A 12,553-nucleotide genomic window follows, 5' to 3' on the forward strand; every position below is an offset into this window, starting at 1 on the left:
CCCCTCCATCACTCTTTACAACTGACAAAGTGCTTTCAAACCTATGATCTAATGGGGTCCTTAAGACAACCTGAGACAGTTTATATGTTTTGAAAGTGAAAGTCACTCAGTCATGTCTGACTCTTTGCAACCCCATGGACTATACAGTTCATGGAATTCTCCAGGCCAGGATATTGGAGAGGATAGCCTTTCCCTTCTCCAGGGGATTTGTCAACCCAAGGATGAAACCCAGGTCTCCTGCACTGCAGGGGGATTCTTTACTAGTTGAGCCACAAGGGAAGCCCAAGAATACTGGAGTGGGTAGCCTATCCCTTCTCCAGCAGATCTTCCTGACCCAGGAATCGAACTGGGGTCTCCTGCATTGCAGGCAGATTTTTTACCAACTGAGCTATCAGGGAAGGAGAAAACTGAAGTTGTGGGAAATTAAGGGTTCTGCCTGAGGTCACGCCTCTGAAAATGGCACAGCCAATCCAGATTGCCTGATGAGGATGGTACCTCCCTCACCATCCTTCCCAACTCTAAAAAGGGAAAAAAGAAAGATGACAGGAGGTCTTCCACAGATTTTATGTCAGTCCCATGACACTCTAGGTCGGATTGATGTATGTGTGGGTCAGTCTGGGTTGCGGTCCCGGGGGACAGGACTTGCTGAGAGAGGAAAACAGCCAAGTTTTGTTTTGATTGCTACACTCACCCAGCAGGGAAGAAAAAAGGAAAGGAAAATGTTCTTGGCTGGCGTGGAGAGAACCCTGCCAGAAAATGGGATGGATGCTCTAACTTGCCAAAGACATCCCCGGAGGCCCCATTAACACCATGATACTGAACCAGAGAGATGCTGAACACTTAGGAGTGCTGCTGATTCCCTGGCAACTTTTGAAAGCAAGCTTGTTTCCACTGACGGAAGCAAGGGGTGGGGGGGTGGGGGGAGGGGGGAGCGGTGGGATGTCTAAGGATGGGATTAGAGAATGGGAGGATTTGGCTGCTGAGGACCGAGTTGCAGGTTGTCCTGGGTATGTATCACAAAAAGTTTCCCTACATCAGATTTTCCTCTGGTTCCATTTCTTAACCTCCAGACTGACCCTAGAGTCCCAGATTCATGTGATGCTCCAAGAGAATGAGAAGGAGAAGATGCACCCTTCACGACCACGATCTAAGCACACTGTTCGAGCTGACTGGGGACTTAGAGAAGAGCAGCAGCAAGAGTGGAAATGATGAGAATGCATCAGTGTGCCCCCTGAATTCATCGTCATCTAAGACACGGCATGTGATATAGGGAAACTGTGTAATGTGCACCGTCCAGGGCCATTCATAATGGTCTCAGAACAAATGAAGGATTCACATGTTCCCATTAGCAAGAGTCTAACTGGAATTAAAAGGTGACCCAAACAAGCTCCTCTGACCCTGTCTAAAATGGAAGACCCATCACCTTAGGAAAAACAGACTGTTTGTGTCGTAACATGATTTATTTACCCTGCATAGGAGAGAAAGCAGGATACTCACCTTCACACAGAAAAAGCAGAGAGGACTTCGCTGGTGGCACAGTGGATAGGAATCCATCTGCCAGAGCAGGGACATTGGTTCAATCCCTGGTCCAGGAAGATCCCACAAGCTGCAGATCAACTAGGCCCGTGTGCCAAAACTAGTGAGCCCACAACCCACAACTACTGAGACCCATGTGCTCAGAGCCTGTGCTCTGCGATGAGAGAAGATACTGCAATAAGAAGCCTGTGCGCTGCAACAAAGAGTAGCCTTTGCTTACCATGACTAGAGAAAAGCCCTCACGGCAACAAACATCCAGCGCAACTGAACATAAGTTGTTTTTTTTTTTTTAAGGCAGATAATTTTTAGTTTTAGTTTTTTTTTTTCAAGAAAGAAGCAAGTAACTGTCCATAACTCTTCGTCTAATTCTGACACCTTCAATTCACAACTATTTTAATCACTGCAGAGAAAGTAAAAATATCTCATGGAATATCATAAAATATAAATGCTAGCACCGTAGTTTTATTTTAAACCTAAATTCTCAAATGAACTAGCTAATTTAACTCAGCTCTGATGTGGTACCTTTCAAAGTGGGCAGAAGAAGGAGCCAAGACGTGACACATACAAAGTCCATCAACACCTCAATTTGGCTCTGCAGCAGCTCAGCAACCTGGAACAATTAATTCTCTTTCCCCAAAAGCTTCTGACTCAGCGCAAACACACATACCCACCCTCTGTTATCTAAGAGACCAGGATGATGAAATGGAAGAGGAATTCTCCCCAAGATCAACATCTGACCACCCAAAACAGGACTGCCTTCACATTAAAACAATTCTCCACAGTCTCATTGTTCTATTTTTTTCGAATGATGGAGAATCTAATTGCAGTAAAATGTTAATAGCTTCATTGTGTGACCACAGGGCTAATCAGTTATATATCTAAAGAGTTTGGGGCTCAGCTGCGAGATATTTTTGGATCAACATCTGATCTCTTGACATCAGTGTACTATTACCAAGGATTTAGTACATGAAGCAAAAATCCCACAAAATGGAGAACCACAGGACCAAGACTAAAAAGATTTAATTTGAACATGCTACGGTCTGACCCAGGCTGGGGATACTCAGGCTTATACTTGGTGGTTCCAGTTCAATGTGGAGTGGGCGCTGGCACAGATTAAGAGCCGGGTAGGAAAAAAAGAAGAGTGGGGCAGGGGAAAGAAAGGTGTTTAGATCCATGTGGGGAGTGAAATATATGACAAGCACTCAGAAGATTTTGGCAAATCTTGAAGAGGGGTCAGGGAGTTGAGAACCGTCAGTAGGGCAGGCCTAAGGAAGGAACCCTGGATAACGTATGGAAAGGAAGAATCAACACTTTTCTGCAGTCGGATGCATTTGCCCACGATGAGAACAGTTTCTGTGCAAAGAACATGAAGAAAGCCTCCAGGTGCCATGGAGCCCTGGGCAGGAGGTTTGGAAGAACAAGGTCACTCCCCTAGGGCAACCCACAAGACAAGAGAAAGACAGCGCCCCCACCAAGGCCACCACAGATGCGGGAAAGAAGGAAACCACCTAATACATGCACGTTGGTTCATTAACCCACATCAGAACTGTCTCCTGCGGTCTGTCACGTGGTCCTATAAACATCTTGGTGGGAGACTGGGAGCGATGGGCCACGGCCTCCCTGCTCCCCTGGCTCAGTTGCATGCCACTGCTCGAAGAAAGCGACAGTCCTCGAAATATCCTCACAACTCAGGCATCTGCCTCAGACTGAAAGGTGCCTTTTCTATCTTCATGCCCAGAGTGATCCGGATCCTTCTGTTCCATGGGAACTAGATCCTGCCACTAAAGGTTTGCATGCTGCAACTGAAGATCCTGCACGCTGCAGAAAGACTGAAGATCCCACATGCCACAACTAGGACCCAGCAGGGCCAAGTAAAAACATACATAAGTATTTGAAATCAACAACAGAAGTAGTCATAACAGCTCAGTGTATTGAGTGCTTACTCTCAAACACCTCACTAAAGGCTTTACCTATTGACATTCCCTACATAGTTAAATCATGTCACATCCGCCCTAAGATACAGATGTTACTATTGCTTCCAATTTACAGAAGAGGAAACTAAGGCACAGCATGCCAACCTTCAGCCCAACTTGTCCCCTCACTTTGTGAGGAACCTCATGCCACACAGTACAGCCTGAGGACTCCAGAGTTTGTGAGCAGTGCTTGTCAGCTTCTGGGAGGGCTGTGGAGAGGGTGAAAAATACCTCTTGATCTGGACTTTGGAAGAGGCCTCTTGACCCCCTTGCTCTCAACATTCGTATGAGTCATAGCTCTCTTATTATTTTGCTATAGCACAGGGTATAGCCAATTCTTACCCTAGTGTCTTCTTGGACCTCCCAGTCACTGGAGAAAGTCGCCAGCTGCTGCCCTTGTGAACAGTTTGAAAACTGGAAAAGGCTAGAAAACATCCTTCTGTTCTCTTGAGTGTCTGGAAAGATGGCATCTTGGAAATTGACTCCATGAGGCAAGAGGTTATAGTTCTCATCCATCCTAATGGAAAAAAAGGAGGCAAGAGCTGTAGGCTGGACACCCATGGGGTGTGCCATGTCGAATTGAGAATCAACAGAAGACTGTGACAGAGTTGCCAGTTATACAACATCTTTTTTTAAAGTAGAGTTTAATTACAATGTTGTGCTAATTTCTGCTGTAAAGTGACTCAGTTATACATATATATACATTTTTTATATCTTTTCCATTATGGTTTATCCCAGGAGATTGGATATGGTTCCCTGTGCTAAGGTAGGACCTTGCTGTTTATTCCAAATATAACAGTTTGCATCTGCTAACCCCAAACACCCAGTCCGTCCGTCTCCCTCCCTCCATTCCCCTTGGCAACCACACGTTTATTCTCTGTATCCATGAGTCTGTTTCTGTTTTGTAAATAGGTTCATTCGTGCCATATTTTAGATTCCACATATAAGTGATATAATATGGTATTTATTCTTCTCTTTGTGACTTACTCCGCTTAGTAGAATTATCTCTAGTTCCATCCATGTTGCTGCAAATGGCATTCTTTCTTTCTTGTTCTGGCTGAGTAATATTCATATATACATACCACATTTTCTTTAATCATTCAACTATCAAGGGACATCTAGGCTGTTTCCGTATCTTGGCTGTTGGGAATACTGCTATGAACATGGGGGTGCATGTATGTTCCTGAATTACAGCTTTGTCCGGGGATATGCCCACGAGGGGGACTGCTGGGTCATATGGTGGTCCTATGAACTTTCTGAGGATCCCCCATACTGTTTTCCATAGTGGCTACCCCAACTTACATTCCCACCAACAGTGTAGGAGGGTTCCCTTTTCTCCACACTCTCTCCAACATTTGCTATTTGTTCTTTTTTGATGATAGCCATTCTGTCTGATAGGAGATGGTACCTGGCGGTAGCTTTGATTTGCATTTCTCTAAGAATTAGCGATGCTGAGTATATTTTCATGTGTCTACTGGCCATCTGCATGTCTTCTTTGGAGAAATGTCTATTAAGGTTTTCTGCCCATTTTTTGATTGGGTTTTTTTTGTTGTTGAGCTGTATGGTCTGTATATTTGAAATTAAGCCCTGGTCTATTGCATCATTTGCAAATACTTTCTCCCATTCTTTAGGTTGTCTTTTTTTTTTTTTATGGTTTTCTTTGCTGTGCAGAAGCTTATAAGTTTGATCAGGTCCCCTTTGTTTATATGTGGTTTTATTTCTATTACCTTGGGAGACTGACCTAGGAAAACAAAGGTCCAATTTATGTCAGAGAACATTTTGCCCATGTTCTCTTCTAGGAGTTTTATGGCATCATGTCTTATGTTTAAGTCTTTAAACCACTGTGAGATATTTTTGTGCAGTGTGAGGGTATATTCTAACTTCACTGATTTACATGCAGCTTCCAATTACACATTTACATGGCTCGCCTTAGAGGAGTCACTCTCTCTGTTGTTTCTCTACCTCACACTGCACGTGTCTATCCTTTTTCAAAACATGTGAGTCGGGGGACGGGTGCGGGTGAACGTTTGTGTATCTCCCAAGCTGCCTTCCTTCTCCTAGTGGAGTGCTCCTTGTTTCCTGGGCAAAGGAAAGCCAATTGCAATGACCCAAGATTCAAGTCCTACCACTGCTACTTATCTCCTGTTTGACACACAACGAATTTCTTAAATTCTCTAAGCTTAAAGCACAATCTATAAAATGAGGATGACAACAGCATCCTTATTTGTTTAATGATGAGGAGTGCATTTTTTTAAAAGTAAGTAAAGTATTTGACACAGAGTAAGCACCATATAAAACTTAACATTTTAACAGAACCCTGCGTAAAGTACCTGTTGGCAAGACAGAGAAGTCAAGAGAAGGAAAAGGAGAGATGGAAGCGGCACTCCAGCCCAAAGTAGGCATTTGGGGGCTCACCAGAGAGTCTCCACTGCCACTCTCTCCCGTGACACTGACCAGAATCTGTTCTCCTCTCCGAGGGGCCCAGAATAACAGAGGAATGATTTGTTTGTGGTTGTTAACACACATCAGGGCAATACAGCCCTCTGAAATAGAAATCTTGTCAGACCACCATTTGACTCTGTATCTCTGCCCTAACGTTTTATAAATATGTCAGAGAAAAAGAGGAAAGAGCTGGCTGCCCACCAGAGAGCCAGTGGACAAAACTGTATTTCATTATAAAATCGGAAAAGAAAATAATGTCTCCTTAAGTACTGTGGGTCTTTTTACTTTGGAAAATAAAGTTTTCTTGTTGAATAGTTTTAGAGCTGGTTTCCCTATAAAGACATGTAAAAATCTAAGTTTCTCCATATCGAGAAGGTACTATCTCACTCCTTGCCAGCTTTATTTAGAAACTGTATTTCTCCAGTATTTTTTTTTAAATTCAACTTAATCTGGCTAAACCACCCAAGCCAACACAAAGCACGCCATGTATTCTAAACTTAGATATTCTGGCTTTAATATGGAAAACATGTGTTACTGCAAGCTTACGGACGCCCCTCTGTGGAACCTTCTGTCTTCTTTCTCAGTGATGTGAAATCTCAAGAGCTAAAAGTTAGTCTGCAGACCAAGGTCATGGCTATTCCAAATATCCTTAATGCTCTGCCACATACTGGGAAGATGGGACTTATTGTCCAATCACTATCCGTTAGATTCCATTTTGAGGTTCCTCCCAGTTCCTCTGTTTCAGCCTCCTCCTCCAACTGGAGAGAACCAATGTATTAGGGTTCCACCTGCTGTTTTGTATTGCAAACTTCAGTTGAACCCATAACCTGAACCCTTATCTACATGCATTTCGTCGTGACCACACGACAAACTTTCATGGAACTTCACAAGATTCCAGGAGTCTCCCAACAGACAAGGCCTGGTCTAATTCACCTCTCTGTTCTTCAAAGCTCTGTGAGCACCTTCCCAATCCCTTAATGCCCCCACCCCCAGGCCCTTCCTCTGTCAACTTTGGCTATTTGGAAGAGCCTGGCATTGAGATCTGCTGGCAGCTGATACGAGCTAATCCGAGTGGAACACGAGGACAGCTGGGCTGCATTCCACTCGGTCCCGTCTTGGCGTTTAAGCAGGTGTGCAGAGCTGAGCAACTACACGCGCCTCATCTGACCTGCACCAGGTGTTCTGCAGCAGGTACTAGGCTCTAATCTCAACCAACCTCGTTTGGCACATTATGAAGGTGAGGCTCTTGAGGTTCTTGACAAGGTCAGTAACTTGCTCAAAATGACAGGAAGAACACAGCCAGAATTCCAACAATTGTCTGATTCCAAAGGTGTTTGGATTGGTTTTGACCACTGTCCATCCCAAACGACTCCCACAGCATCCACTTTAAAAAATAGCTTTCCTCCTCTATAAGGATTCCACCTCAATTAGGGTTCCACTTTCTTATTTCAAACTCCAGGAGACGCCGTCACCTGAACTCTTACCCACAGGCATCTCATCTGCACCACAGACCAACCTGCATGGAACTCACCCAGAGAGGGCGCCTGTCCGATTGCCCTTCATACTCCTCAGAGCGCTGTGACCAGGGCCTTCTTCCCCCATCACCCCCCGCATAAACCTCTGCTATCGGGAATAGGCTGTTTGTTGCTGGAAACCACCTTGAGCTTTGGCCTGAAACACTCTTCCCTGGTCAAGCACGGGAGCCATCCCTGTTTTTTCAACAGTCTTAGCCAGAGGCTTCCAAGATCTCTGTAGACACGAGGAGCACCAAAGAGCAGAAAATGGGAAGGAGACCAGGGGAGACCAGGGCATCACTTAACATCGCCTGGACGGGATTCTGGAGGAGTTCCTGAGCCTGCTGGGGATAAAGGTACCTCTGCTGGCCGTGCCAAGTGGCAGAAAGGATGGTATGGGCGGGAGGTGGCAGGCTCACCTGAGGAAGAAGAAATAGGAGTAATCCTGGACCACGGTGTGGGAGTGACAGGAGAAGTAGCCCAGGCCGGTGAGGTTGAGCCTGGAACCCGCTGGCACCTCGAGCATGCTGCCCCACGCCTGGTCGCACAGCATCTCGATCTCAGCGGAGTAGAAGAGCCCCGCGTCGCTGGCCTCATACTGCCAGGGCAGGTAGTTGTACAGGCCGTGCACCTCCTCGTGCAGCGCCAGCACCTTGGCGTACACGATGATCTCGGCCAGCTCGGCTCGGCAGCCCTCGCTCAGGGGTCTCCACTCGGAGGGCAGCTGGCAGCCGCGGGCGGTCCCCAGCCCGCCGGCCAGGCAGAGCGCGGCGAGCAGCAGCGGGCGCAGCATGCCGGCGGCGGGGGCGGGCGGCGGGAGCCGCCGGGTGGGCGCCGCGCCCCAGGCGCGCTACCCGGGGCGCATGGCCGGGGCGGGGAGGCCCGCGGCGGCAGCGAGAGCGTCCGGGAGCCCGAAGTGCCGGGCCCCACCAGCGGGAGGCGCAGCCCGGGGCGCTTGGCTCCGCGCACCGCTGCAGAACTCAGCGTGCTGCTCCCTCCTCCGCCGGGATCCCCCTGCCGGGCCTCGCTTGGGCGGCTTTTAAAAGGGCACGGGGAGGGCCGGCCGCCGCCTCCTCCTGCCCCCCGTGGCTGGGGCGTGGGCGGCAGCGGGAGGGGCGGAGGCGGGAAGCCGTCCAGCGGCGCGCGGTGCTGGGGAGACAGCTCAGTCGGCGCTGGACCGGGAGCCCCCGGGCCGAGCTCCGTGTTTGCGCCAGCGGGGAGGTCCGCGGCCGAAAAGTCAGTGTGGGGAGCGGCGGCCCAGCGGTCTTCGAGCGCCCTGCGCACCGACCAGGTGGAAGCTCTGCAGGCACAAAGCGCGCTCCAGACATGGCCTTCTTAGAATGATTGCCGTCAATTGCCAAGAGTACTCAGCGTACGTTTTTGCATTTTCTGAGTAGTTCATTTACACTCAGATGGCACAGAAATCTAACTTTACTGTCGCAGAGTTTACCTTGGAAATTCTGTGTGATCTTTTCTGAATCTCTCTCTCCCTTTCCATCTCTTATGTTTTAACAATGCTCTAAGGAAAGCCTTCAACATCTGAAAAGCCAAAGCTTTTCACATTGCTTGGATTTTCCTACAGCCACATGGTCTCATGATTGACCTCATTCCTACTTTCAGATTCTGAACACCCTACACCTGAGAAATAGATTCAGAAGTTCCGAAGAGCTTTTCACAAGTCAATGAGTGACTCTGAAGAGACCTAAACTCCACAGTTAAATCTTTATTTCCAAATTAGGCAGTTCCTTTTATCTCCCAATTACCTTAATTATTCTTCATGTTGGGAGAAGGCAATGGCACCCCACTCCAGTACTCTTGCCTGGAAAATCCCATGGACAGAGGAGCCTGGTAGGCTGCAGTCCATGGGGTCTCTAAGAGTCGGACAGGACTGAGCAACTTCACTTTCACTTTTCACTTTCATGCACTGGAGGAGGAAATGGCAACCCACTCCAGTGTTCTTGCCTGGAGAATCCCAGGGACACCGGGGCCTGGTGGGCTGCCGTCTAAGGGGTCGCACAGAGTCGGACACGACTGAAGTGACTTAGCAGTAGCAGCATGTAGCAAGAAAAGATTATTTATAAGTATAAATATTTTATACAGTCAAAACATCATATATATGAAATAGGATGGATATAATATACATATTGTACATATGTCATACATATTATATTTACGATAAGTTGATAAGCAAAACTGCTGTAAAATGGAAGGCTCTTTGTTCTGCAAGCATCTTATTAACCAGGCTTTCTGCAAGTTTAAGTCTTAGAACTCAGCCAAAGTCATCTCTGACTGAAAGGAAGAGTTCTTAGGGAATTCGGAAAGGAAAGGTAAGGAGAAAAGTAGGGAGGGGGGAAGAGAGAAAATTCCAAGGCCTCACATCCTGTGACAACCAAATCTTCCTGTGATCCCCAAGTCTTCAGTTAGGACAATTAAATTCATATATGCTTCTTGTGACAGGGCAGAAATCCAGCTGGCGTGAGACAGGGACTCAGGAGGAAGAGGCCATGAGCAGCATGGTCTCACGGAACCAGAAGACCCTGGAAGTCTTTGGGCATGCCTTGAAGTGAAATGACCAGGACTCCAGCCAGTGTGGCCCAGCTTCTGAGGGAATGAAAGCTAAAGATCCATAAGGTCACACCAATCCAGAATCCAACCGGTGACTCAACGGACAGATGTGTGCTTAGTCGCTCAGTCATGTCCTACTCTTTGCAACCCCAGGAACTGTAGCCTCCCAGGCGCCTCCATTCATGGGATTCTCTAGGCAAGAGTACTGGAGTGGGTTGCCATGCCCTCCTCCAGGTCATCTTCCCAACCCAGAGATTGAACCCAGATCTCCCACATTGCAGGCAGATTCTTTACCGTCTGAGCCACCAGGGAAGTGGTGACTCAATGGACCAGATTCTTATTCCTACAAGATCATCTGTGTTGGAAGAGGAAAGAAGAGTAAGAGCTCCTCATGGACAATAACTAACCTCTACATAGCTGGAAGTCAGCCTGGAGCCTCGATTAATTCTGTAGAAAACAGTTATATTGAGGGAAGCAAGTGGACAGTAGTCCCGATGGTATATGACTCCTCCCGACAACCCCACCACCACCATGGGAGATGGTAGAGTTAAGCTTTTCACACAAGGAGAAATGGCATTTGAGGATGGCATCAGACATCCTACGTTAGGACTGCCCATTTGTCTCTCCTTCAATATACGAGTTAAAACGTTTCATAACGTCTTAGTCTGTTCAGGGTGCCATGGCAAAATACCACAGCCTGAGGGGCTTAAACACAGACATTTATTTCCCACAGTGTTGGAGGCTGGAAGTCCAAGATCAGGGTGTCAATGGGATTGGTTCCAGGCTAGTAAACGGCCACCTCTCCTCCGTGTCCCCACATGGCCTGTCTTCTTTGTACATATAGAGAGACAGAAATGTCTGGCCCTTCTAAGGACACCAGGCCTATCAGATTAGACTGCACTCTTGTGACCTCATTTAACCCTAATCGCTTCCATAAAGGTGCTATCTCCAAATACAGTCTCATTGGGGGTTAAAACTTGAACAGAAGAATTCAGGGCAGGGAGGAGGGGATGTGAACAAGGGACAGAATTCAATCCATAACAGTCATTTAGCAGGTGTTCTGCAGGTTTGTAGAGAAAGAGGGGATATAAAATGGTTTATATTTCTGGCACGCTAACTTAGAGCAAGCATTGCCAAATTATAATATTAACAATAACAACTGCTAACATTTATTCACCGCTTACTACCTGCCAACATAGTATGTTATGTTGTAATATGTATTACATATTATGTATACACTATTATACATATTATGTTACAATAGTGTATACATGTTATGTATACACTATTACATAATATGTATATACTATTGTAACATATTGCCTATGTTCTCCTAATGAATGCTCCAAACACTCAAAATGGGCACTGCTATCATCCTCAGGTTAGAGACAGGGGACTTAGGTATGGAGAGGTTAATTGACTTACCCAGGATCACATGGCCAGAAAGGAACTGAGCCAGGATTCAAACACCAGCATCAGATTTCAGAGTTCATGTTCTTAACTACAGCATTAAAATATGGACAAAACAAGCAATGTTTTAAAGGCACAGGTGGGCCCTTTATCAAGAAACAAGTAGAGGGGACTTCCCTGGTGGTCTGTGGCTAAGACTCCATGCTCCAAATTCAGGGAACCCAGGTTCAGTCCCTGATCCAGGAAGTAGATCCCACATGTTACAACTAAAACCCGGTGCAGCCAAATAAATACCTGAATATTTAAAAAGAAGCTGAATATGTAAATAGTAATAACCTTCGCAGAATCACCAGTGATGGCTAAATGAGGGACTAACATTAATTTTGTTTTCACCAGCAGCCCTGCTCTATTTTAAGTTGTTAAGTTTATTTTAAGTTAGTGCTGTAACTTATGCAGACAAGAGAATAAGGAAGTTTTTCTTTAAATTGTATCTAGTGCTTCAGAGGGCTGGAAAAAGTTTTTCTGTTTCCACAGACCTGAAGACCCTGATTATTCTTTCCATTTAGATGAACAAATAAGTAAAAATCAGTATGCACAGCTGATGTCTCTCTCGTTGTATAAACTGGACAGAATCAAAGCTCTTCCAATGCTACCCAGAATGCATTTTCCGGATGCAGGGGCCTGTGAGGGGTGTCCTTCTCCTGGATTCTTCACAGACACATCAGTCATGCTTTGCTTCACTGGAAGCTCTGGCAGAATGCCTCCCTGATTGGGGTTGTTCACCTGGAGCCCTGGACATATGTGAGCGTCCCCTGGTGAGTAGCTCCCCTTTGGGGACCAAGATCTCCAAAGAAGCAGAGCTCAAGGAAGCCAGGATGGGAAGCAAAAATTCTACAACTGAGTTGTGGGTTTAGTAGTGAAACAAGCCGCTTCCACCCCTTGATTACAAGACCCATATGTTCTGGCTGTGGGGGGAAGATAGCACCATTATGCTTCAAATATACACTGTATCCTTCACAGCATGCACAATACCCTTTAAGACTGCACCCCACCCTTTCAGGATGTTGACTCCCATCCGACTCACTTGAGTCCTCTTTAGCTGTCACACTGTCT

At 46.6% G+C, this 12,553-nt stretch overlaps 1 protein-coding gene and 1 long non-coding RNA gene across 4 annotated transcripts in view; one reads left to right on the forward strand and one right to left on the reverse strand.

Annotated features, from left to right (window-relative positions):
- Window positions 1-8,481, reverse strand: part of CCDC3 (coiled-coil domain containing 3) — a 136,424-nt gene extending 127,943 nt beyond the window's left edge. For all 3 annotated transcript variants that reach the window (XM_086334951.1, XM_086334949.1, XM_086334950.1), the window contains exons 1-2: window positions 7,885-8,481; window positions 3,852-4,026 (exon numbers count right to left, since the gene is read on the reverse strand). In XM_086334951.1, coding sequence (XP_086191077.1) covers window positions 3,852-4,026; window positions 7,885-8,258 — 549 coding nt within the window. In that variant the 5' untranslated portion in view covers window positions 8,259-8,481. The remainder of the gene's footprint in view (window positions 1-3,851; window positions 4,027-7,884) is intronic.
- On the forward strand, window positions 4,143-12,037 carry LOC147361217 (uncharacterized). Its single transcript, XR_015139929.1, has 2 exons — window positions 4,143-7,821; window positions 9,923-12,037. It is a non-coding gene; the product is annotated as an uncharacterized LOC147361217 (long non-coding RNA).
- The last annotated feature ends 516 nt before the right edge of the window (window positions 12,038-12,553 follow it).

Source organism: Bos grunniens, chromosome 13 (assembly GCF_055505025.1).
Source record: "Bos grunniens cultivar Pamir isolate PY7600 chromosome 13, Bosgru_T2T1.0, whole genome shotgun sequence".
Lineage (NCBI taxonomy): Eukaryota > Metazoa > Chordata > Mammalia > Artiodactyla > Bovidae > Bos > Bos grunniens.